General features: G+C 44.0%; 2 protein-coding genes across 2 annotated transcripts in view; both read right to left on the bottom strand.

Moving 5' to 3' along the window:
• The window catches only part of ripor1 (RHO family interacting cell polarization regulator 1), a 102,704-nt gene extending 95,495 nt beyond the window's left edge, over nucleotides 1-7,209 (bottom strand). The window contains exon 1 of the mRNA XM_066685186.1: nucleotides 7,030-7,209. The gene's annotated coding sequence lies outside the window, so the exon portion shown is untranslated. The remainder of the gene's footprint in view (nucleotides 1-7,029) is intronic.
• Nucleotides 7,210-18,558: 11,349 nt separating this feature from the next.
• Nucleotides 18,559-26,352, bottom strand: zgc:158868. The gene is made up of 6 exons (XM_066685250.1): nucleotides 26,119-26,352; nucleotides 25,080-25,134; nucleotides 22,941-23,128; nucleotides 22,588-22,752; nucleotides 20,169-20,279; nucleotides 18,559-18,843 (listed from the first exon to the last, which is right to left on the bottom strand). Exons 1-6 carry the CDS (start codon nucleotides 26,263-26,265, stop codon nucleotides 18,730-18,732), a joined length of 780 nt encoding a protein of 259 aa, XP_066541347.1. The 5' UTR covers nucleotides 26,266-26,352; the 3' UTR covers nucleotides 18,559-18,729.
• Nucleotides 26,353-27,279: the final 927 nt, after the last annotated feature.

The following is a 27,279-nucleotide window of genomic DNA, read 5'->3' as shown; positions in this document are numbered from 1 at the left end:
ATTTCATTTAATGTCTCTATAGTTTCTCCTCAACAACAATACGATCAGATGGAAAAAGAAGACATTAGCATAAGTCTCCCTCTGCTCAAATTTGTCTCCTGAGATAAAGGCCTCAGAAATCTCATGTGTCTCCTCTTGAGCTTTAGTGGAGATCTCAGTAAAGTCACAAACTCTGCTTAGATTTGCCAGATGAACTAAACTAATCTAGGGGAATCCCCACTATGTCTCCTGAGACATTACAGAGCAACCTATGAGCAATAAAATATCACTCTGAGTGAGCTCTGGGTCCTGGGCGTGCTGGGCGAGCTTCATGAGTTAAGAGAGCCACAAACAGCTTCCACTACCACAGGTAAAAAAAAAACATTTCTCACAGGCAAATCAGGACAAAAGAGCTTTTGTGTGTGAGTGGTGTGTGTGTGTGTGTGTGTGAGAAAGAGAGTGAGAGAGTGTGTGCACCATGACATATTACAAAAAAAAGGCAGTTCCACATAACTTGCAGCTGGTCTGTGTGATGCAGAGCTGACATATAGTAATATACTGTATACTATGCAATTTCACAATGGGGTGCCAGTTCATCACGGGGTGACACACACTCCCACATTCACTCACACCTATGGACACTTTTGAGTCACGAATCCACCTACCAACATGTGTTTTTGGACCATGGGAGGAAACCGGAGCACCCGGAGGAAACCCACGCAGACACAGGGAGAACACACCTCACTCTTCACAGACAGTCACCCGGAGGAAACCCACACAGACACAGGGAGAACACACCACACTCCTCACAGACAGTCACCCGGAGGAAACCCACACAGACACAGAGAGAACACACCACAGTCCTCACAGACAGTCACCCGGAGGAAACCCACACAGACACATAGAGAACACACCAAAGACTCTCAAATACCCAAGAGTCCTCACAGACAGTCATGCTGCCACTGAATTAAATTGATGATGTTCTGCACTGAAATCAGGGAAACTGTAAGATTTCAGTGAGATTCTGATCAGTGGTCAAGTATTTGTTTCATCTTTTATAACGTAACCGTTTTAAGCATTGTGAAAGTTTTTCTTGGTTTTGGATTACACTTATAATTTGCTTTGTTTGACACTGTTTTCTCTGTTGCAATGATGTCGCAATGCATTCTGGGCAAGGTCTGCTTCTGTAGTGGACATGTGTCTGGACTTGTTCCCTCACCGCTCCGAGGGCTCATTTAACAAACTTTACCTCAGTTCACAGAGAAATGAACGACCCTTAACGTGGTCTCAGGGATGCCCCCCGGGGGGAAATGGCAAGACGAAGTGGACGAGGGCAAGTTAAAACCAGAACTGAAATGCAGGGTGTGTCCTGCAGAGATTTCTGTGGTGGTCAGAGCCTTGACTGTCCAGAGGAATGTTTGAACAGAACAGAGAAGTCAAGACTGATGGGAAAGGATTGTGTCCGGTTTTACAGACACAGAATTCCTGTCATTCTTTTGGTTATGACGACACATATACAGCGTTAATCTGTGAAAACATCTGGCCACTGGTCTCCAGAAAAACCACACACCTGCGCTTTCCCTCCTCTCGACCGAAGTGTATCCGCTTGCACTCTATTCAAACATGGAAAACACATTCTGTTTACACCTGTGTTAAATGTGGAGGAGATCTGTCTCTGAATGTGGTTTGAGAGACACATTTGATCCTGGTGATTGAATCACGTTCATATTTCACTCATCTTCATGAAAAGCCAGGTGTAAACATAGTTTTAAAAAAAAATCACATGCTGAAAAAATAACTGTTTATTGTTGCTGTCAGAACACAACTTTGTAACTCTCAACTGGTTTTAAAGGCTAAGCACCACTTAATGGACCTCCATGAATATTCCACATTATTGTAGTTACTGACAGATATAAGTATGAATTAAAATGAAAATAGCTGCTTAATTTGCTTTAAAACTGACAATTTTATTAAATTGACGGAAAAACCCGAGCTCTCTACGGAAATTCTCGAACGCGACCGTGACGTCACTGGTGGACGACAGCCGAACAACGCCGCGGTAAAACACCGTTATGACCGACTGTTATGACAGTATCTAGCTAAATAACCAACATTATTCATGACAATAGCCTAGCAATAAGCTAAACTCAAATGTAGAGGTACCGTTATTCTTGTAAATGTGATCGAAGTCGAACTCGAATTCATCCGACACTATAAACCTCCGTAATGCAGCTACGTAGCCGAGTATAATCTGAGCCACCGAGTTTAGCGAGTCAAGCTAACGTTAACTAACACCAACTAAAACAGGCGAAGTGAGTGTCCTTACCCTGTTTACCTCCATGTTACAGAGGCTCTTCAACACCTTTCGTTGGTGTCCTTACATGCCCATATTGTTGGAAAAGCGCCAGTGAAATGAGCTACAGATAACGGAGTGAGCGGAGGGTCCTTTCCAAAGTGCCCGTTTAAAGTGGACAAATTTAGTCCATTTTCTGGATATTTTGGGATCTTTGGGCCATTTGTTCACAGATGTCCCACTGTACATTGAATGATTGCAGCCAAAAACAACACACCTTTTCGTCATTTTGCATTAAATTAAGTGCAGCTTCTAGAGTGTTGTCCACCATCTACGTCACAGGCAAGACGCCTATTAGAGTTTCCCAACGGTCTTTTAAACCTTATTCCTTCAATTAGTAAGAAATAACATGTTTTCTGACTCTCAATAAACACAAGTTAGGAACTCAACCACTGTATTTATTTGTTTCACACTTTCATAGAGCTGCTGCTTAGTCTTTAAAATACAACACCAACAACAAAAAATCTCTTATGAAAGTCAGTGAAACAAAGAAATATTCCAAATCACTTTGGGCCTTTGTCTCTGGTGCATCCATCAAGACATGTCGACATCCAGGCAGCAGCTAACATCCACAAATCACAGAAAAAACAACAATGGAAACACAGTTTTATCCCAAGAGAAAGAATATGTAGATTCCCCCTGTACTCCGCCCACACTCTGAGACGGTACTGGACTGGATCACTAACCTCTGCTTTTCTATTCGCCTTATCTAAGATACACAATGAACCACAACTCCACAACCACAACCTGAAATGTGTGTCCTTTAACAACAGAAAACAAATATCCAGTTCCACTTGGGTGTGTTTTCACACCGAGTGCAGGTGGTCCTCTAGACTGAACTGTGTGGAAGGTAAATAACTGGATGAAAAGATAACCCATAAAACTGTGTGCACACAGCGCTGTTTGCTGTAGGGATTCTTGACCTCTGGTTGCTGCTTATCTCTTTACATTCTGTTTGACAGAATCTACCCCCCACCCCCAGCACACACCCAAACACACACACACACACACACATTCACACTCAAACCCACAGAATGACGGTTAAGTTTCCTGAAAGAAAATGTAAAATTCTGAACCCTGAACTGCTCTGAAGCTCTGTACTGACTTTAATTTAATTTGAACTATTTTTTTTGTATTATTTATTGTGTCTCTTTTTTTGAACTATTTTTTTTGTATTATTTATTGTGTCTCTGTGATAAACTGGCCACTGGGAGTGGGTGCCACAGGGTGGGGGTTGGGGATGGGGTTTGTATTCATGTTCCTTTCTGTATAATTAAGTGATCGATGTTGGGTTGAAAGTGCTTTTTAAAATAATTAATATAAATAACTAAAAATAAATTAGTGCTGCTCCTGGCTCTAAAAAAATATACATCAATGTGTATAAACTCTTGGTTCCTTACTTTGTTCTCTTATGTAAAATGGTGTAGCTGAAAAAAAAAACACCACACAATTTATATTAATTCATTCATTCATTCATTATCTGTAACCCTTATCCAGTTCAGGGTCGCGGTGGGTCCAGAGCCTACCTGGAATCATTGGGCGCAAGGCGGGAATACACCCTGGAGGGGGCGCCAGTCCTTCACAGGGCAACACACACACACATACAAACACACTCGTCACAGACAGTCACCCAGAGGAAACCCGTGCAGACACAGAGAGAACACACCACACTCCTCACAGACAGTCACCCGGAGGAAACCCGTGCAGACACAGAGAGAACACACCACACTCCTCACAGACAGTCACCCGGAGGAAACCCACACAGACACAGGGAGAACACACCACACTCCTCACAGACAGTCACCCGGAGGAAACCCACGCAGACACAGAGAGAACACACCACACTCCTCACAGACAGTCACCCGGAGGAAACCCACACAGACACAGGGAGAACACACCACACTCCTCACAGACAGTCACCCGGAGGAAACCCACGCAGACACAGAGAGAACACACCACACTCCTCATAGACAGTCACCCGGAGCGGGAATCGAACCCACAACCTCCAGGCCCCTGGAGCCGTGCCACCCACACAATTTATAAATTCATAAAATTCATCATTAAACTCAGACAAAAATAATGACTGCAAATCTCCTTTTTTGAATAGTTTTACATTTTTAAGTAAGATAAAAATGCCTGCAGCGGGCGGCAGTGGTGTGTCTGTGTGGGTTTCCTCCGGGTGACTGTCTGTGAGGAGTGTGGTGTGTTCTCTCTGTGTCTGCACGGGTTTCCTCTGGGTGACTGTCTGTGACGAGTGTGTTTGTAGGTGTGTGTGTGTGTTGCCCTGTGAAGGACTGGCGCCCCCTCCAGGGTGTATTCCCGCTTTGCGCCCAATGATTCCAGGTAGGCTCTGTACCCACCGCGACCCTGAACTGGATAAGGGTTACAGATAATGAATGAATGGATAAAATGCCTGCAGCCACTTATTCAGGGTAAAAATGTAATACATTTTTGGCAAGGATGCCCCAAAATGGCTTGCGAATTGCAATAATTTCTAATTTTAACATGAATGAATATACATTTAATATTTAGGACATACAAGGTGATGTTTAGAGAGTGCCAATGAAGAACTTTGACTCTCAAAGACCCAAGGTGCTTGGCCTACTTTAATCCCGCTCTGTGACAAACTGATGTATTTGTTTCTTAAGGAACCTCATTCAAAATGGTTCCATTGGAATAAAGCCCCTTGCGGAACGGTTTAGAAACCCTTTCTGCTGAGGACAAAAGCAGTGCCCGTGCTCCCAAAGGTCAAAACACTTGACTGAGGCAGCTCTAAACTGGCCTGACCATATTAAACACTGAGAGCTCTCAGAGGTCAGTGCCCTTTGACCACAGGGGGCAGGTTAAAGAGATTCTGCCCTCCCTGATAACACGCCCTCTGCGCAAGAACAGCATTCAAAAATGTATCCACTGAATTTACTAGATTCACATCAACCCAGTCTTCGTCATTTCTGAGAGTAAATGTGTTGATGGAAGATTTATACACAACTGAAATATGTATGCATCCTTTTTACAGTGAATGTGTAGTGAAGGCTCCAGACGGCTACTGACTGAACGGAAGATCAATAAAGTACAGTGTTGCTGATAAAGCGGAGCAGATAACAGTACACCATACACACATTTCATGACTTTAACAATTCCAGCGCACAGCAAACACAAAAACTCCCACACACACACAGCCATGAACAACGATAACACTTCACAAGCTACGTCAGATATCTCACGGAAAAACTGTACTCAGGTCAAAGGCCAGACTCACCAGTTGGCCCTGGATAATCGTCTCCCTCGTTCTGACTCGGAGAATGGTCACAGCAGAGCGGCAGTGACTAAACATCTACAGACTGTAGTCCATCTGTTGCTCTGCATACTTTCTAATCCCCATTTCCCCCTGTTCTTCAGCGCTCAGGACCCCCACAGAGCAGGTGTGATGTGGTGGTGGATCATTCTCAGCGCTGCAGTGACACTGACGTGGTGGTGGTGTGTTAGTGTGTGTTGTGCTGGTGTAGAGTGGATCAGACACAGCAGTGCTGCTGGAGTTTTTAAACCCTGTGTCCACTCTCTGTCCACTCTGTGAGACACTCCTCCCTCGTTGGTCCACCTTGTAGATGTAGAGTCAGAGACAGTAGCTCATCTGTCGCTGCACAGTGTGTGTCGCTCGTCCTCTAGTCCTTCATCAGTGACACAGGACGCTGTCGGCTGGGTATTTTTGGTTGGTGGACTGTTCTCAGTCCAGACACTGAGGGGTTTAAAAACTCCAGCAGCACTGCTGTGTCTGATCCACTCTACACCAGCACAATCACACAAACACACCACCACCTCGTCAGTGTCACAAACAGGCATAAAAATGTATGTTTATTATTACCATTGTATAAAAAAAAATAACCAAATGTTTACAGATTTTTTTTGTCTACTGAATTTGACACATATTTATGTTAAAATACGTCAACATATATTTTGTTGAAATTATTAAATTCTTGAAATTAATAAATGTGTTTTCAGTGGTTTGTCGAATCGCCAAATATCACTAAAATGTCCTAAAACACTGTGATATTATATTAGGTCCGTATCGACCACCCCTAATATACAGTGACTCATATGGGCCCACAGTGGGTTGTGTTCATTCAGGTTGGCTACCCATATTGGCATCTCTGACCCTGGTGGACATCCATATGCGGAGCCAACATTAAACCCTTAGACAACACTTGCTTGTACCCACCTGAGCTGCCCATATGAGACTCATACAGGTGTGTTAGCGGAACTGGGACGGAATGGATAGAGGGTTTGTTTGAGCAGGAAGATTTTAAAGAACTGCAGGACAGGGTGTAGTCCAGAAAACCTGGCCCCTGTTAAACCCCTGACCAGTGGTCACTGAGAGATGACCAACACCCAGTCAATACACAATGAATGACCAGAACAATCTTAGGGCACCTTTAAGTTGCAAGTAGTTACACAGTGGCCATTTTCTCTTGAATTTGAGGGGAATATCTGAGACTGGTGGTAATCCTCCCACTGCAGGGTTAATGATTGACAACGCTAGTTTTCAACTGTGGTCCACGAATATACACAGACTACAAACCTCCACACTGGGTCCAAAAATCAAAACACACTTCAACAAAGGGGTTTTAACAGTGGTTTAAAGGTGGTCCTCCTATTCTCAGAGTAGGATAAAACAAGGTTTGTGAACCTCAAACCCCTACCTTCACAAGTTCACTCCGTTCTCGAGTCGCTGCTCTTAAACCAAACGCTGCGAACCAAAACAAAGGCGTCCACAAGTGGTGGGCGACGACGCGAGGAAATGTCCTGCTGTGAAATCTGAGGTCAGTTTTCATGCTCCGTTACTGAGAGTCAGTGCCTCTATCCACGGGTCTCTGTCCAGCGTCTGGAGACTCCGCCTGAAAGACTGACCCAAAGACCACCAGTGTCAGAGAGAGAGAGAGAGAGAGAGGGACCACAGAGCGCAGCCCAGAGGGAGGGACCCTCACTGAACACAGCTTAATGAAAAATAAGCTTCAACTCCACAAAAACACCCCGGAAAAACAACACAGAAATCTCCTGACAGCGAGGAAACCGCAGCTGGACATGAGCCGGGCTGTGGTCAGTGATTACTCCCCTCCTCATGTTCAGTGAGGGATTTTTAATCACTGTTTAACCTTTACGCTGCAGTGACCGCCCCATTAAGATTACATTCACTAAGTGTAAATAAAACACAGTTTCATTACAGTTCAATGTCCTTCACTGTAACATATTTACATAGAGATAAATACCTTACGGTGGTGCAGCAGGTTAGTGTCGCAGTCACACAGCTCCAGGAACCTGAAGGTTGTGGGTTCGATTCCCGCTCCGGGTGACTGTCTGTGAGGAGTGTGGTGTGTTCTCCCTGTGTCTGCGTGGGTTTCCTCCGGGTGACTGTCTGTGAGGAGTGTGGTGTGTTCTCCCTGTGTCTGCGTGGGTTTCCTCCGGGTGACTGTCTGTGAGGAGTGTGGTGTGTTCTCCCTGTGTCTGCATGGGTTTCCTCCGGGTGACTGTCTGTGAGGAGTGTGGTGTGTTCTCCCTGTGTCTGCGTGGGTTTCCTCCGGGTGACTGTCTGTGAGGAGTGTGGTGTGTTCTCCCTGTGTCTGCGTGGGTTTCCTCCGGGTGACTGTCTGAGGAGTGTGGTGTGTTCTCCCTGTGTCTGCGTGGGTTTCCTCCGGGTGACTGTCTGTGAGGAGTGTGGTGTGTTCTCCCTGTGTCTGCATGGGTTTCCTCCGGGTGCTTTCCTCCCACAGTCCAAAAACACACGTTGCTTGGTGGATTGGCGACTCAAAAGTGTCAGTAGGTGTGAGTGTGTGTGTGTGTGTTGCCCTGTGAAGGACTGGCGCCCCCTCCAGGGTGTATTCCCGCCTTGCGCCCAATGATTCCAGGTAGGCTCTGGACCCACCGTGACCCTGAACTGGATAAGGGTTACAGATAATGAATGAGTGAATAAATAATGTTTCATTCAATCTCATGCTCACACCAGAAGTGGCACAAATAGTCCACGAATTGGCGAAAGCCGTTTCTGTTTGCGCTGCATCGTCCTGTGATAATACCATCTGCATAAGACTTTATTACTGCGTTTAGTGTTGAATGGGCTTTTATTCTGTAGATTCTACATCAGTGGCAGGTTTCCCTGTGCCTCACAGAAACTCTACATAAATACATTAATAATGCAGGCGTGCAAGGAAGTGTCACTAACGCTCTGTCGTACATTTACACGCCCAAAATACATTGATAGCTTGACTTTACACTGCCATGAGCCTTTTCATAGGTCTTCTCCTTGTTTCTGGTGCAACACATCGTCTTAATCGTAGTAAAAAACAAAACCATCTGCAGCCCCCAGGTCTCCTGATGCCCCTCTCCTTCTGGTGACCGATTTCAACTGGAAACTGATGGGCTTCCACCCTTCTGGGGTGACTCCCTCTGTGCCAGGCTGCACAGGTTGTTCTTCCAAATTTCTGCGAGGAACATTGGAAGGAGAAAATTATTGCGTTGTGGCATTTTTTCATGGTTTCCCACACAACCAAGGGGTGGCGCTATGCAGAGTATCTCCTAGCATGCCTCTGAGGTCCCCCTGGGGAGAGAGTTTGTTGTTGATAATAGTGGTTTGGTTGTTGTTGTTGTGTAGACGTATCTTAATTATAGATATGTTTGCCATTTTGTTTTGTGTGTGGGGACAGTGGTGGTTTCACTTGGGTGAGGAAACTATCCCTGTGTGTCCTCACTTCCCTTCACTGCATTTTGTTTTGCCGTTATGTACTGGGTGGGGTATTCCTGGGGTTGTTGGTGAATCACCAGTTCATTTAGAAACCTGTGCTATAGTGTGTTAGTACTCCTTTTTATTTCAGTTCTATCATAGAATAGCTTTATGGTGAGAAAAAGTTTTAATCTAAAAACATTTACCAAACTTTGGTGATGTTGCCCTTTCTACTGTACAAATAGAAGAACAAAAATATATGTAGCTTGAATGAAATCACTGAACTTATATTAACATCCTATCAGCTGGTACCTTGGTAGGTCCAGAGCTTTTCCCAAAACAGAGTTTGAATATGGCACGGTGGCGCAGCAGGTTAGTGTCGCAGTTACAGAGTGACTGTCTGTGAGGGGTGTGGTGTGTTCTCTCTGTGTCTGCGTGGGTTTCCTCCAGGTGACTGTCTGTGAGGAGTGTGGTGTGTTCTCCCTGTGTCTGCATGGGTTTCCTCCAGGTGACTGTCTGTGAGGAGTGTGGTGTGTTCTCTCTGTGTCTGCGTGGGTTTCCTCCGGGTGACTGTCTGTGAGGAGTGTGGTGTGTTCTCTCTGTGTCTGCGTGGGTTTCCTCCAGGTGACTGTCTGTGAGGAGTGTGGTGTGTTCTCCCTGTGTCTGCATGGGTTTCCTCCAGGTGACTGTCTGTGAGGAGTGTGGTGTGTTCTCTCTGTGTCTGCGTGGGTTTCCTCCGGGTGACTGTCTGTGAGGAGTGTGGTGTGTTCTCTCTGTGTCTGCGTGGGTTTCCTCCGGGTGACTGTCTGTGAGGAGTGTGGTGTGTTCTCTCTGTGTCTGCGTGGGTTTCCTCCGGGTGACTGCTGTGAGGAGTGTGGTGTGTTCTCTCTGTGTCTGCGTGGGTTTCCTCCGGGTGACTGTCTGTGAGGAGTGTGGTGTGTTCTCTCTGTGTCTGCGTGGGTTTCCTCCAGGTGACTGTCTGTGAGGAGTGTGGTGTGTTCTCCCTGTGTCTGCATGGGTTTCCTCCAGGTGACTGTCTGTGAGGAGTGTGGTGTGTTCTCTCTGTGTCTGCATGGGTTTCCTCCGGGTGCTCCGGTTTCCTCCCACAGTCCAAAAACACACATTGGTAGGTAGATTGGTGACACAAAATTGTGTGAGTGAGTGTGTGTCATCTCCTCCAGGGTCTGTTCCTGCCTTGCACCCAGTGATTCCAGGTATACTCTGGACCCACTGTGACCCTGAACTGGATAAAGGGTTACAGACAATGAATTAATGAATGAATGAATTAATTAATGTTTAATCTTCTGGGAACTGAAGATACAGATGGTTGCAGTGGAACGTTTTCCCATTCTTGCTTCATATGAGACTTCAGCGGCTCAACAGTCCATGGTTGGCTCCGTCTGATTCTTTTCTTCATGATGTGCCATAGGAGATATATCTAGAGTGCAGGTTGATGACTTTCTTATGTTTTTGAGGTTTCCATAGAATCCCTTGGTTCTATTAATCACTCTGGTTTCTCATGGAGTGTCCCTGAGGGCTCAAAGCACATACCTTGCTCTGCACAGACTGAGATTTTTCAGAATCTTTCACAATAATACGTACGGTGAATGGTGAAAGACCTAACTTCCTTGCAATTTTAAGCTGACAATACTCTTACAAAGTTTGGCACGAAGGGTTGAGTCACTATCCGGTTTTGCCTGCAAAGACTGCTTCAATACACTTCCCTTAACATTACACAGTATAGTTAATGACGGATGTCCACAGTGTATCTCCATATTATGAAGCTCTCACAAGAAAAACCAAAGACTAAGTTCAGAAGAAAACTCTTTTTACAGTGGTCAGTGGTCAGTGGGTTTACTCTGTGTGTGTGTGTGTGTGTCTCATAGCGACTGGATTTAACAACAAGTGCTGGGGGCAGGGGGATGGACATCCATTGGCCAGTGTTTTCACTTTATGTGCCCTTCCTCTTTCACACAATCTTCCTTTGTTTTCTTTCATTCCCTTTCATCTCCACTACAGTTTCCTCCTGTCACTACACACACTGGAAAACCGTGACACTGGCTCACACATGACAGACAAAGGGCTTGACAAAGACGACTTGTTTTTGCTGTGATTCTCAGAAAGCCTCCACGATTAAACGCTGTTCATCAGAACACCCTCTCAGGACCATCCTGTGATATTTACAATGTACAAACTCTGAATTGCTTTTGTATGAAAGGTGCTCTATAAATAAACTTGCCTTGCCTAATGTCTTACACAATAGACCTGTCCAAAACCATGTGGAGTTGATGGTATAAACACAATTCCAGAATACAATACAGGTGTAAAGTCATAAACACATTGGAAATACTTTGTTACAGACGAGTGCCATTAAATCGTTATGTAAGGGTTCCACAAACTGAGAAAGGGCCCCATGTCCCCCTTGTGTCAAAGCAGGTGTCAGTGTTCACAACTTCACTGAAAGTATGAAGCGAAGCCTGCATCCATGTGGTCACCTGGAGACGTGTGACTGTGACATCACTTACACTGCCACCATGCTGCCGCTCCCCAAATTTAAATGCTGAAATGTTATTATTGAATGTGTGAGTGTGTGTCACCCTGCAATGAACTGGCGCCCCCTCCAGGGTGTGTTCCCGCCTTGCGCCCAGTGATTCCGGGTAGGCCCCCGAACCCACTGCAACCCTGACATGGGTAAGGGTTACAGACAATGAATGAATGAATGAATATTACTATTGCATAATGTCACCTGCCACTGCTTTGAGATGATATAACTACGAACATTGCCAGAGAGCAGTTATTTATTTATTAAATGACGTTATCATGAATCTTCATATTTGAGATCAGAAGCAAACGCAGAGTCCACCTCAGTCCTGATATGACATTTGCATTTGCAATGACTCTGTGTAAAGAGTGAGGACAAATGTAATCTTCCATTTAGAGACAAGAATTCTGTCTCTCAATCAAAAAGAAAACAAAAAACACTGGGAAAAGAGCGTGAAGTTAAACGCCATTCAGAGACCTTTGCTGTAGGTCTGGCCTCGTGCGGTGTTCATTGTCTGCGTTGGATTATTCCCAGCATCTGTTACATCAGACGAGGACAGTGATATTGGTCTAAAACTAAAGCTGGAGAAAGGGTCTGAATGAATGAGAGCATGTGTTTTGAGAGTCTGCGGATTTCACTGATGAGCAGCGCCCTCTAGTGTGGAAGAATATCAGAGCAACAGGTTTTTAAATTTAGAAATATAAAAAAAAAACACCTTTACATCCCAATAACAAACAATAAATCAAACTATACATTCAAGTCTCTTATAATAATAATAATAATAATAATAATAATAATAATAATATGTTACATTTATATGGCGCCTTTCTAAGAAAAATGGACTGAATGGATCCATTGTGTATCTTGGTAAATAAGTTTGTAGGTGTGGCATTGGCATGAATTTTTCACTCTGAGACACAGGCTAAGATATTTTTCTTCTTGGTTTCATGGAAACAGATGTTGCAGAGTTTGAAATGAGATCATTTAATACGAGGGCACAGCTAGAGAGTGAATTTAAATAAAATTTTAAAAAGCAAAGCAAATATTTGTTGTTTTTTTTTCAGATAAATTAATAATTATTTTGCCACTGATTTAGAACAGAAAGGATGTGACTAAGGCCTAAACTGATTGCTCCCGCAGAGACAACAGTATCAGTCTCTAGAGAGACAGTCCTGTGAATCTGGGAGCTCTACAAGTGACTCAGCAGAGGTGATTGCTCTAAGACTGCGAGGGAAGCTCAGCTTCCCCTAAAATGTAAAAAATAAGTAATCAAATATATACTGTTGTATGTACATGTCAGTGAATAAAGATGCACTACAACACGCTCAACTTTTGTTCAGATTCATCTTCTTATCACTGGTAAAGACACGGCTTTCCTCTCAATCATTCCCGCAGCTTCACGGTGCTTTAAACAGCGTCCACAGAGTTCAATAGCGAAGCAGCGAAATGAGATGAGTCATTGGATAAATGCTGGGCTTTGTCCCGCCCATGGGGGGTCTATGGGGCAGTGGGCTGGCCTCGGCTGGCCCGGACGCTCAGTCCCTGGAAAAGACGCCTTGTTGGTACGACAGGGTCACAGATCATTTTCTTAAAAAGGAACGGAGGGTAGAATTTACGTATAAATAAACCCACACATTTTATGATGTAGGCCGAAATTGAGCTTCCCCTCCTTGAAAGACCAGCATCCGCCACTGGTACTCAGTAAGTAGTTTTTTAAACTGCTGCATTTGTTTTCTACTGATTTTTACTCTGTCTACTTTCTTCATGAAGCTCATTTTACTTTAGCCACCTGTTCTCAGCTAACTCTACTGACCAAGCCACATCAGTTCTGCTAAGAGTGAATGAGCTGGTCCTAAACATTCACTGAGCTCTGTTGTAAGTCTGTTTTACATTAAATCTATGAGCAATAAACGTTTAATGTTTATTGGTACTTTTTGGTGTATGACACAAAGACAACCACGTTTTTCATGTTTCTGATCTTATATCAAAATGACTTTGACAGCCCCACCCTGTTATTTTAGGTGCTGTGTCATGGAGCTACCACTGCTCTCTGCTCACACTTCCACAGAACCAGCCTTAAACTCAGAAACTTGGAGGAACAGGTTGGCCTTTCCCTTAAACGAGGGAGTGCTTCGTACCCTGTGGAACCTGAATCAACTCCAGCCTGGAGGAACAGGGCGGCTTTGATGGTTGTCTTTCGAGGAGACCGCAAGTTTGACCACTGGTGATGCCTCAGCCGTTCCAAAAGCAGTGGGTGGGTGCAATGGCCCTTTCTCTCTGTCTGAAGGCACCTTTAAGCTAGGAGCTAACAAATGGGTGGAACTGACTGTGATTTATGCAAACGTCCATAAGGGGGGGCTCTTGCTGTTTTTAAATGAACCTCTCAGATCTCATGTGATTTATTACATTCTGTGATAATGGTTCAAAATCAGACACTAGACGTGGAAGGCACCTGCTAGCTGTGCGCACAAGGATATTACTGCCCTATGTTGTGAAAGCTTAGGCCCATGTCGTACTGGGATTGAAGGCCTTTCTCATCATGGACCTCATCAAACCATGTGCTGCCCGTGCAGAGGCACATAACCACACTTTTCTCATGTATAAATAATTACAACACGCTCGAAAGAGTGGGACGTTTCCCAGAGGAGGAGTGTAAGCTGTGGTCATTTTTTTGAGAAACACCTTGGTGTCATCATCAAACTAACAGCTCATTTACTGGGAAAGGGTTGGCAGTCGTAGAGAAACAGATACAGAGATGTACAGGATATGCCTTAACATGCGAGACCATGCAGATATTACTCGCCGCATGTCTTCAGTGTGTTATAGGTTAAAATCAGCCATTGCTTTTGGGCTCTCAAGCTTAGGTAAGCCTTCATTTAACACAACATCCAGTGTCATCTGGTTCAGTACAGTATCCACAACAACCTGTTTTGAACAGACACAGAATTACACTGCACGGGTTGTACCCTCAGTGCCATTGACCTGAGCAGATAAACTAGTATTAAATGCCCAGCCAGCACACCTTAGTGGGGGCCACATGGCTTGAATATGGGCTAGGTTGGTTTTGATGGGTATGGGCTCAGTGTGGACTGGCACATGAGCTCCCAGCGGGCTCCAGGAGGGCTACCTCTAGGATAAGTGTGGGCAGGCCATTCATTAATCTGTATATACAGTGGGCCCATGCTGTCTCAGTTCAGGTGGGTTGCCAGTACGTTAATGTGCTGGTGTTTGACTGCTCTTACTGCCTTCTCTGGAAGGAATAAGTGTGCAATATCATTTTTTGTTTACTGTAAGGCAAGGCATGTTTATTTATAGAGCACTGTTTATACAAAGGCAATTCAAAGTGCTTTACAGAAGACACAGTTCAATTAAAAGCAAGAATAAAAATCATAAAAGTCCAATAAAACAATTAAAATATTGCAGTGAAAGGAAATACATAAAAAGAGTAAAATGATTAAATGATTAAAAATGATTAAAACAATTTAAAATCATACAATAAAAGATAAGAACTAAAGTGCCGTTACTGAATGAAAGTGCAGAGTATTTTAGACCGAGCTGCAGCTGTTCAGACAGGAATGTTTTATCTAGATTTAAAGGCGTCTCCAGGTCTGGTTTCATCAGAACATCTCTGATCGTACTGATGTGCTTAAGATGGTAAAATGCTGATCTAGTAACCGCTTTAATGTGAGACTAAAACTGAGATCTGAGTCCATTAATATGCCAAGGTTCTGAGCCTGTTCTTTAGATTTGAGGGCCCTCGAGTCCAGATACGTAGACAATCTTTGTCTCTCACTGCTGTTCCCAAAGAGAATAATCTCTGAATAATCTCTGTTTTATCTTGATTCAGCTGCAGAAAGTTGTGTCCCATCCAGTTAGTGAAATGTTCAAGGCACTTGCTTAATGAGTCACTGGACCAGAGTCATTAGGGGACAGGGCCATGTATCATCTGAGTATCATCTGCACAGCTGTGGACAGCCCATAGTCCTGTAGAATCTGGCCAAGAGGAAGCATATATAAATTAAATAAAAGTGGACCAAGAATAGAGCCCTGGGGGACACCGCAGAGGATTTTGCTGTTGTTAATGTTGTTGTTGATGATGCTAGAGAAATAGGATTGCCGTGTTGTGCATATTATCGTGTTGTATTCACAAAGTCTATCTTTGTAGATATCATTGTGAATATGAAGACTCGTTTTACCAAATTGTACCCCTAAGAACAATGCCTTAATATTTGCAGGATACTTATATTTGTTCCCAAATTACAACATTTTTTATAGAAAATCAGCAAAGCATGACATTTGAAGAGGGGTCTTCAGACTTCTGCATATGTCTGTATCAACTGCTTTGCTAAACTTGGCATTTGAGAATTCCTTGTCAACAACTATTAGCTCGGCAATGCAACTACATTAAGATAATTTATTCACAACTGTATCATAACTGTATTACTAATGCTTACAAAATAATGTATGAGTCCCTTTGATTCCTGGATAAACCAGACAGAGACTTTAGACATGAAGAAATGACATTTCCAGGGTATATTTTTTTTTATTCAGCTTCAGAGGCCTGTCAGGACGTAGCACTCTGGCTTGTGTTTGCTGACAGTGAGTGAAATGTTGAATCAATGTCCAAGGTCATTTCACAAACGTTTAAATCGAATGCAGTCAGGTCAGATGTTTCTTGTCACCAGCTTCAATGCTGATCATGGTGCAGCAAACAAAAATAATATAACACCGTTCCTCATTCATGCAGAAGAATGTTAATTATATGTAATATTATGAATTCACTGGCGGCACGGTGGAGCAGCAAGTTAGTCTCATTCACAGCTGCAGGGACCTGGAGGTTGTGGGTTCGAGCCCCACTTTGGGTGACTGTCTGTGAGGAGTGTGGTGTGTTCTCCTCGTGTCTGCGTGGGTTTCCTCCGGGTGACTGTCTGTGAGGAGTGTGGTGTGTTCTCTCTGTGTCTGCGTGGGTTTCCTCCGGGTGACTGTCTGTGAGGAGTGTGGTGTGTTCTCTCTGTGTCTGTGTGGGTTTCCTCCGGGTGACTGTCTGTGAGGAGTGTGGTGTGTTCTCTCTGTGTCTGCGTGGGTTTCCTCCGGGTGACTGTCTGTGAGGAGTTGGTGTGTTCTCTCTGTGTCTGCGTGGTTTTCCTCCGGGTGACTGTCTGCGAGGAGTGTGGTGTGTTCTCTCTGTGTCTGCGTGGGTTTCCTCCGGGTGCTCTGGTTTCCTCCCACAGTCCAAAAACACACGTTGGCAGGTTGATTGGCATTCCTCACTCTCTGACTTCAGCACCTTGTGACTCTGCTCTCTGCGTCTCTGTGACAGAAGCAGTCAGTAGTATTTCCCCCCAACACACATACTTCTTACACAAATTCCTCTGGGGCCATGTCAGCACAAGCAAACGGATCCGTATCACCTGTCCCACCACATGCAGTGAAGCTCATCTCAGCAGTGTTGGTTTCTCAGGTTTGTAGGACCTGTTTAGGGCAAACAGTCAAAAGTATTTACTGAAAGGATTGACTGAAGTAAGCCTTAAATTAGCTGGGACCTGCATGAATGTTAACTGGAATAATCAATACACATTTATAATAATAAATAATAATAATTGTGTTTTTAAAGAAACCAAAGGACCCATAAAAGCAAGTTACAAAAAATTCAGAATCCAGATAATGGCACTTGAAGTCGTTGGTAGCTGACGAGTGAACAGTACTGAACAGCGTGGCTAAAGACATCCTCCCTAAACCAACTTTTTAAAAAACAATAAGGACAGTAGACTGCTAGCAGCTGAACATCAGCATTGAAAACTGGCTCCCTCAGTCGACAATAGCAGCAGTGATAGCAGGTAACTAGCTACCAAGCAGCCATGATAAAAACAAGCTCCAGTAGTTTCACATTAGCAATAGCTAGCAGCAGTGATAGCAGGTAACTAGCTACCAAGCAGCCATGATAAAAACAAGCTCCAGTAGTTTCACATTAGCAATAGCTAGCAGCAGTGATAGCATTCTGCTAGTTTCCAGACAGCAGCAGCAATGAAAACTGGCAGCAGTCCAAGCTAGTAGCACTGTTGACGGCAGGCTGCCAAATGCACATCAGCGATAAAAACAAAGAGTGGGATGAGATATTTGGGCTCGTCAAGTGTTTCAAATCGTGTCTTCCAACAATCCAAACAAAACACAAAACAGGTGGAGTGTCCATAGTTTGTGTAGTGTCCTAGACTGGCGCCCCCTCCAGGGTGTGTTCCCGCCTTGTGCCCAAATTATTCTGGGTAGGCTCCGGACCCACCGCCACCCTGAACTGGATAAGCGCTTACAGACAATGAATGAATTATGAATTCATGGCGTTAATACCAATAATTATGCATTTTGTGTATAATCTGAGAACTCATTCACTCTTTGCATCGTGTTCAAATTTCTCTTGTAATATTTAGGCAACATTCCCCATTTGACAGCATCCCTGTCATAGAAGCTCTTATTTTACAAAAATAAATAGCTGTATTTACCGTCAAAACACTATTCTGAAAAGCTGGGATTTATTTATTTTTTGTTATAATTATTTTTCTCTTAAAGCTCTAGTGCAAAGGCCAGATTTCCTGTGTTTTCACTGAACAACTTGGTTGTATTTTGAAACTGATTCCTGCGCCACACTCCTGTTATAGAAGTCAAATAATAGTGTTTTTGAATGATTCCACCTTAAGAAGTCAATATCACGTCTTAACACTTTGTGCCAAATATTGCGAGAGAGAACTGTCAAACAGTTCAAACAGAACATGCTTTGAGTTCTCGATTGTAAAGGGTTTACGTCTTAAAACTGACATCAAACCGTTCTTCATGTGTTTTTAATTTCCAGCATTTCTAGAAAAGCACAGAATCAGTTCAAAGTATTTGAAAATATAGTATAGTATAGTATTTAAAAAACATAATTTTTCAGGGTATTTTTGTTGTCAGAATAAAAAAAGAACAAAAAGCCTTCTGGACTTTTAATGTAAAACACTTTATTTGTAATAACCGTACTAAAACACATGGAACATTTGGAATGGAATGGAAATGTCAAACACTGAGATGCAAGGTTCTGGTGTCCTGAGACCACGATATGTGATGTGCTTTCTAACAAAGTTCATTATATAACTGCCTTGATGGACGGCTTCAGTATCACCACGGGATGCTGTGGCCTTCAATGTCCAACAGAGTTCCACTGTCTTTCTCAGTAAGAGAGGAGATCACCTTCAGCATCCCTTTCACACTGTCCTCTGGCAGAACTGGAGCCTATGAGGAAAACATGGGGAACATTTAGATTTGAGAAATATCTCGCATGAACGTGAAATGAATAAAAATAACATTAACACCAATGACCTCTGCACCAGGTGCCCTGGTAAAAAAGTGGGTGTGGCTTCTTTTACATATGCACGGACATAAACACATTCTGCGCCTCCTTCGGGTTCCATTTAAAGACAAAGACTGAGCTTCTACTTTATACAACTGACTCCAGCCCAAATGCCCCACCTACACAGAGCAGCAACAGCCCCCAATCCACTGCAATAACATACTGTTTACATCGACTATTTTAGGAACTCAGTCAGTTTTCAACTGGTAGGCAGCACTATAATGCACCATCCATCTATTCTCTGTAACCCTTATCCAGTTCAGGGTCGCGGTGGGTCCAGAGCCTATCTGGAATCATTGGGTGCAAGGGGGAATACACCCTGGAGGGGGCGCCAGTCCTTCACAGGGCAACACACACACACACACACACATGGACACTTTTGAGTCGCCAATCCACCTACAAACGTCTGTTTTTGGACTGTGGGAGGAAACCAGAGCACCTGGAGGAAACCCACGCAGACACAGGGAGAACACACCACACTCGTCACAGACAGTCACCCGGAGGAAACCCACGCAGACACAGAGGGAACACTCCACACTCCTCACAGACAGTCACCTGGAGGAAACCCACGCAGACACAGAGAGAACACTCCACACTCCTCACAGACAGTCACCTGGAGGAAACCCACGCAGACACAGGGAGAACACACCACACTCCTCACAGACAGTCACCCGGAGGAAACCCACGCAGACACGAGGAGAACACACCACACTCCTCACAGACAGTCACCCGGAGGAAACCCACGCAGACACAGGGAGAACACACCAACTCCTCACAGACAGTCACCCGGAGGAAACCCACGCAGACACAGGGAGAACACACCACACTCCTCACAGACAGTCACCCGGAGGAAACCCACGCAGACACAGGGAGAACACACCACACTCCTCACAGACAGTCACCCGGAGCGGGAATTGAACCCACAACCTCCAGGTCCCTGGAGCTGTGTGACAGAGACACTGCCGCCCTGCACTCAAGTCTTGTTTCCATATCATGTAAAAGTTTCAAGAATCCGATATGAAGAGTTCAAATGTATATTCAGACCTGCCCTTCTTCTCCACAGCTCTGAAGAACAAGGGACCGTGTCTCTGACTGTTTTTGAAGCCAATACAACAGTCAAATGAGTGAATACAACAATTACAACAGCCCTAACTTTGTATGTGCAGAAAATGTACGCCCTGCTCAGCTTGTCTTATCACTCTCTCACCTTCTGACCTCCCATGTCTGTTTTGACCCAGCCAGGGTGAATTGCCATCACAAGAATTCCATCTTTTCTAAATTCCTCAGCCAAACATCTTGTCAGCATATTCAGGGCAGCCTGGAGACAAGGAGAGTGTTTTAGACACAAACAGCAGCAAATATAGTGCCTTTGAAAAACTATTTGTTCATGGGTTTATAACAGTAAATAGTTTCGGCTCCTCGTATTGTAGGTAAAAACGAGGGGAACAAGGAAACACAAAACCCAACAATGTATTAAATTATCATTTTAATTTGATTGCTGTACATAATGTGAAATAGTGACTCGCTGGAAACAAAAGCCACATTTCCATTGAGCATCATTGTATTTCAAATGAGCACTAGCCTTGAGAATTTGGTAGGATTTTTGGACAATACCATTGACATCTACAGGGGTTGGACAATGAAAGTGAAACACCTGGTTTTAGACCACAGTAATTTATTAGTGTGGTGTAGGGCCTCCTTTTGCGGTCGATACAGCGTCAGTTGGTCTTGAGAATGACATACACAAGTCCTGCACAGTGGTCAGAGGGATTTGAAGCCATTCTTCTTGCAGGATAGTGGCCAGGTCTCTACGTGATGCTGGTGGAGGAAAACGTTTCCTGACTCGCTCCTCCAAAACACCCCAAAGTGGCTCAATAATATTTAGATCTGGTGACTGTGCAGGCCATGAGAGATGTTCAACTTCACTTTCATGTTCATCAAACCAGTCTTTCACCAGTCTCGCTGTGTGTATTGGTGCATTGTCGTCCTGATACACGGCACCGCCTTCAGGACACAGTGTTTGAACCATTGGATGCACATGGTCTTACTGGTGCAGTGTGGAGTTAATGAAGATTGTCCACCAGGCTGCTCCAATTTAGCCACGACTGTTTATTAAGCATTTGTTGATGCTACTTTTAGAGCTCCTGGATTATGGCAATAAATGTAATCATGATTTTTCTGGTCAATAATAAGATGACTTCCATTCACATATTCATTCACCTTTAAATAAATATATATTCTGTTGTTGCATCAGTGTTCTCTTCCCTGCACCAACATAGATGAGGCGTGCTGGTCTCTGAGCTGCTGTAGTGGATGGGTGCTTTCATTTGATTGGTTGTTATGTGGTCTGTGTTTGAAAACGTAGTAAAAACTCACTCCCTAGGGTTAGTCTACAATCTCTACCCCATCAGTAACCCATCAGGACGCCACCGGTTTCCTCCCACGCTCCACAAACACACGTTGGTGGGTGGATTGGCGACTCAAATGTGTCTGTAGGTGTGAGTGAATGTGTGAGTGTGTGTCGCCCTGTTAGGGACTGGCGCCCCCTCCGGGGTGTGTTCCCGCCTTGCGCCCAATGGTAGGCTCGGGACCCACTGCCGCCCTGAACTGGATAAGGGTTACAGACGATGAATGAATGAATGAATAATTTAATCACCCAGCACTAACCAGTGTGGTGATGTTTATGTAACGCAGTGGTGTCGGAGGGGGTTGAATGTCATAGTCATTCAGCTGAGGTTTTTAGGCTTGACCTTACACAGAGATTGCTCTAGATTCCCTGAATATTTGATGATATTATACACTGTAAAAAATGAAGTACCTGCTTCTTGCTGTTATTCATTAGGGTTCAAAAGGTTCTGGCACTGAAGAGACGACACTTTGTCAAAGTAATGGCAATGAATAGTTTAGTTATGCACATGACAAAGCCCTCTGTGTAACTCATGAACTGAGAATAGTCCACCAACCAAAAACTAACCAAGCAACAGTGTCCTGTGAGCACTGACGAAGCAGCGGAGTATGACTAACGCAAAAAGTGCAGCAACATTTTGTAAGTAGGATAGAGTGTAATTAAAGATGACTCTTTGACTCAGCCTTATTCCCAAAACACCTATCATAATGGATTATTTCAGTCCCTCATGAGTCATACAGGTGCTTTCTGACTAAGTGGAAAGCCGTGAGTCTCTGGCGTAGTGCTGAGTAGAGTTGACCAAGGCCACCAGCGATAAATGCCACCCCTTTATGGACGCGTACCCTCGGTGGAACGGTTTTCTCAGCCATGTCCAGCCAGACTCCAACTATAGCCCTCCTCCCTTTGATATGGGGAGCCTCCCTTCTGAAGCCCTCTCTCCAGGCTCAGAAGTGTCATGGGTCCAGTGGAAAACGTTCAACCTCTTAAAGACAAGAACAGAGCGCTCAAAGGCTGCCAGATGGGGCTATGAAACTAGCCAAACCACCTGTGTGTGTGAAGAAGATCATACAATGCAGCACTGCCTTGTCTGCCCCCTACTACCCAATCAGCGCAGCTTAAAGGATCTCGCAGTGTTCAATCAGGAAATGGGAAACTATCATATAATCAATAAGCTTCAAAAGAAGACACGAAAAAGAAGAAGACTAAAGAAAGAGCTCACCTTGCTGATTCTGTAAGCATACATCGGGGCCCGAGCAAAGTTCTCAGGGCACCTCTGGATGGAGGACACAAGTGTGGAGACATTAATAACAGCTGCTCTTCTGCAGGACATGTCCGTCTGATTATGAAACTGGGATGCTGCCTTGCGCAGGTACGGAAGGAATTCCTGTTTACAGCAGTTATAACAGAGAATGATTGCGGGGGACCAGTCAGATTTTAATGGCATGCTAGAATGTTGAATGCTAATGACATAAAGCAGATTGTGTAAACTCAGTAACATTACTGACATAAGACTTACCAAAACACAATGAGGCATTCTGAGGTTAACAAAGACAACCCTGAAATCTAACTGACCTTTGCTACAAACATGGGTCCCACCACGTTGGTCCGGTACGTATCCACCATGTCCTTCTCTTGGGTGCTGCACAACTCTAGGTGGACATTCACACCAGCATTGTTGATGATCAGGTTCAAACTGCCATCTTTCAACTTGCTGCCGACTGTTTTAGCGGCCTGGGAGATACTTGCTGGATCTGTGGTGTCTGTGGACACATGAAATAGAAAAGTACATTTGCCTCTACTGTAATAGACCAACGTTTGGAAGGAGGGAAATTCAACAATGAGTCATTCATTCATTCATTCATTCATTCATTATCTGTAACCTCTTATTCAGTTCACACTCCTCACAGACAGTCACCCGGAGGAAACCCACACAGACACAGGGAGAACACACCACACTCCTCACAGACAGTCACCCAGAGGAAACCCACGCAGACACAGGGAGAACACACCACGCTCCTCATAGACAGTCACCCGGAGGAAACCCACACAGACACAGGGAGAACACACCACACTCCTCACAGACAGTCACCCGGAGGAAACCCACACAGACACAGGGAGAACACACCACACTCCTCACAGACAGTCACCTGGAGGAAACCCACGCAGACACAGAGAGAACACACCACGCTCCTCACAGACAGTCACCCGGAGGAAACCCACGCAGACACAGGGAGAACACACCACACTCCTCACAGACAGTCACCTGGAGGAAACCCACGCAGACACAGAGAGAACACACCACGCACCTCACAGACAGTCGCCCGGAGGAAACCCACGCAGACACAGGGAGAACACACCACACGAAAATAGAGACACATGTTTTACAGCTCGCTAATTACTGGGTAAGTACAGAGTAAGTATGGAGTAAATAAGCCGTAAGATAAAAAGTACTGAGTAAGTAAAGGGTATGATACCAGAAATATGTGGTTATCACTGGGTATATAACAAACATTTAACAAAGGAAGCGCATAAATATGTTCCAAATCCATTGCACTTCTCAGCATAGTCATAGTTTACAAAATTAAATTAAAAGTTTGACAGTTTATGCAAGTGATTATTACTGTCGGTTTTTATAAATAAGAAGTGCAGCGTCTATTTTAGATTCACTAGATCCTTGAAACTTATTTACAGTGCCCCTCTAGAGAAGGACTTCTTTCATTTCAAAGGTCAGCTACTTTCATTACAGGCTCTAGCAGAGTTTCCTGGTGCTTTGCGCTCATTAGGTTCAGGGCGTGATTTACCACATAATCATCATCACATACTTCAGAGATATTTTACTCTGTGTAGCCGGCATCATATGAACACAGCTGACTAATGAGGAAATGGATGATTCTCTTCTGCTCTTCTTCCTTATTTGTAAAGTGTTTGTTATGTAATAACCACACATTTCTAGTATCATACCCTTTCTTACTCAGTACTTACGGCTTACTTACTCCATACTTACTCTGTACTTACTCTGTACTTACCCAGTAATTAGCGGACTGTAATTTAAAGTGTTGCCCATGTTTTTAATGACGTTTTTTAATGCCGTAATTGGACAGCGACTATATAATAAGAGCTGGTTCAAAACCGGAGCAACTTGGGCACACGGATACTGGACGTCCTGAGCTCCAAACGTCTTCTTGCATCAACTGTAAAGCTGCTAAATGGTATCTCATCATGGTGTCTAACTTACCCTAATCCTAACTCTAACCCCACCCCTAACCCCAAACACTAAAACCACAGTCTAATCCTAACCCTACATCTAACACTAATCTCTAACCCTTTTCATAACTGTGACCCAAACTCAGACATTAACTCTATCACTAAACAGATTTTGCTCAAAAGTAGCACACATTCAAGCACTCATTAACTCGGGACGGTGTTGTTAATTAGCTGACTAATTGGATTAGAGGGTACTGGGGCAATATTAAAAGGAATTTTCACTGACATCTACATTCTGCTTCAATGAATCACCAGGTCCACGGTGAGTGTAAGAGGAACCAGACCTCACATGATTTTGAAAACACCGCCTGAGGTCTGACACTGTGTATTGAGTCAATGTGAGATGGGGATTAGGCTTGACATGTATTTTAACAGCTGTTTATGCCAAGGGTTTACAGCACTGAAATCATTTGTTCAGATGGAGCATGTGATTTTCTAGTTCCTTACCAAGTTGAACAATGACGATCACATCCTTGTGTTTCTGTGCCAGCTCCCTGAGCTCCTGGAGGAGAGACAGACCCTGGTTAAGACAGAACTTTACGACTTAAGACCCACCTCTAACTGTGTTCTTCAGGGTTGGGGTAGTTACTGCTGTCCGAGTCGGAGACAGAGACACACAGATATGGAAAATGCCACTGGAAGCCAATCAGAAAAAACTCAATCCTGTGCTTCATGTAGAAATCTTGTTTAGTGCATGATAAATAAAGACTATGGGTCAAAAACAGGAAGTGAGCCTAAGCTAAAGTGTGAATTATTAGTAGCACATCCGTTTTCAGCCACATTTTCTGCAATTACAGAGAACTAACCAAACCACAACACAGAACAACAGAAGCTTTTATACTGACATTCTAACAACTGCAGAAACACAAAATGGCTTCATTTATCTCTCCATCTGTCTCTCTTCACAACTCCAAAGCGAAGTTTGTTTCAGCTGAATATATCAAATAAAAAATTTATATTTCTCTCTCTCTCTCTTTCTCTCTCACTCTCTCTCTTTCTCTCTCTCTCTCTCTCTTTCTCTCTGTCTCTCTCTCTCTCTCTCTCTTTCTCTCTCTCTCTCTCTCTCTCTGTCTCTTTCTTTCTATCTCTCTCTCTCTCTCTCTCTCTCTCTCTTTCTTTCTCTCTCTCTCTCTCTCTCTCTCTCTGTCTCTTTCTTTCTATCTCTCTCTCTCTCTCTCTCTCTCTCTCTCTCTTTCTATATCTCTCTCTAAATATCTTTCTATATATCTCTCTCTTTCTCTCTCTCTCTCTCTCTGTCTCTCTTTCTATCTCTCTCTCTCTCTTTCTTTCTCTCTCTCTCTCTCTCTCTTTCTCTCTCTCTCTCTATCTTTCTATATCTCTCTATATATATCTTTCTATAAATCTCTCTCTTTCATTCTATCTCTCTTTCTCTCTCTGCCTCTCTCTCTCTCTCTCTCTCTCTCTCTCTCTTTCTTTCTCTCTCTCTCTCTCTCTCTCTCTCTCTCTCTCTCTCTCTCTCTCTCACCTGTGCTCTGGGCCCTTCTGGGTCTCTGCAGGTGGCGAAGATCTGTTCTGGACGTGAGGGTGATTCCACCAGCTGATGTATCAGCTCCAGTCCAATGCCCCGGTTAGAGCCAGTCACTAGAACACTGTCACAGATCCTGGAGCTCATCTTCAGTCTTTAACCCCAGCTAGAGTCTCCGATCCAACACTCTGTGTAGCACATGTAAGCACATGTGTGTGTATGTGCCTGCATATATGTGTGTGTGTGTGTGTGTGCGTGTGTGTGTGTGTGTGTGTGTGTGTGTGAGTAATTATGTCTACGCCCCCTCTTTGCCAGTTAATGTTTACATAGCACTGCACCTCTGTATCAAAGTCCAGCAATCTGACTTTAGGGAGCAGCAGATAACGCATCTAAAATGGCTCTGTTATGTTTCAACAACAGTGCTGTAGTAATCCCTGCCTCAGCAACATCACAGTGAAAATACAGCATTAAAACGTAAATAGAAACAGTCAGTGGATTTGTAAATTCTTTTTGAGCTGTTCTCACCTGAACACATCACGAAGGCACTTCGGGTTTTAATTAATTTACTTAGTTAATTAAACATATGCTTTTCTAGAAAAGTATGGAGGGGAGTTAGTGCCAAATTAAAAAGCCTTCACTGTAACAGAACAGTGTGAAATGCAGTGCACACACGGCATTGCTTTTCCAAACTCACATGAAGAATACCTGCCAAAATGAACCAATAATAACCGCCTTTACGTTGTTTTCACGTCGTTTGACCTCTTCAGAAATAAAGGTATCATTGAAATGCAAATCTCACGTGTTGCTTTTCAGTGAGGCGTTTATTTCTGAAGTGTCTCACGATGGAAAGCTGAAGTGTCCCTAATCATTAGAGAAGCATCACTGTTTATTAACGCATTAATGCACTCTGAGTGAGGGACTGAAGGTAACAGCCATTTCCTGTTTGTTTCAGTTTGTGTTGACTTCCCTAAAAGACTTCCTGTTACTAAATGAGGAATATATCTCTCTAACTGCTGACACACGTTTTAGGGCCAAGCCTCGGCCCATGTGTGATTTAGAATGCGTACGAAGCCGATCCCCTGTTGGAGAGATGAATACATGCAAAAGAGGTGGCGTTTGTCCAACACGGAAATGACGTGAGTGTGCAGGGCATATACAGAG

Source organism: Hoplias malabaricus, chromosome 11, assembly GCF_029633855.1.
Source record: "Hoplias malabaricus isolate fHopMal1 chromosome 11, fHopMal1.hap1, whole genome shotgun sequence".
In the NCBI taxonomy this organism is placed as follows: domain Eukaryota; kingdom Metazoa; phylum Chordata; class Actinopteri; order Characiformes; family Erythrinidae; genus Hoplias; species Hoplias malabaricus.
Note: the sequence above shows the minus strand (reverse complement) of the source record. Positions and strands in the feature narration are given on the sequence as shown.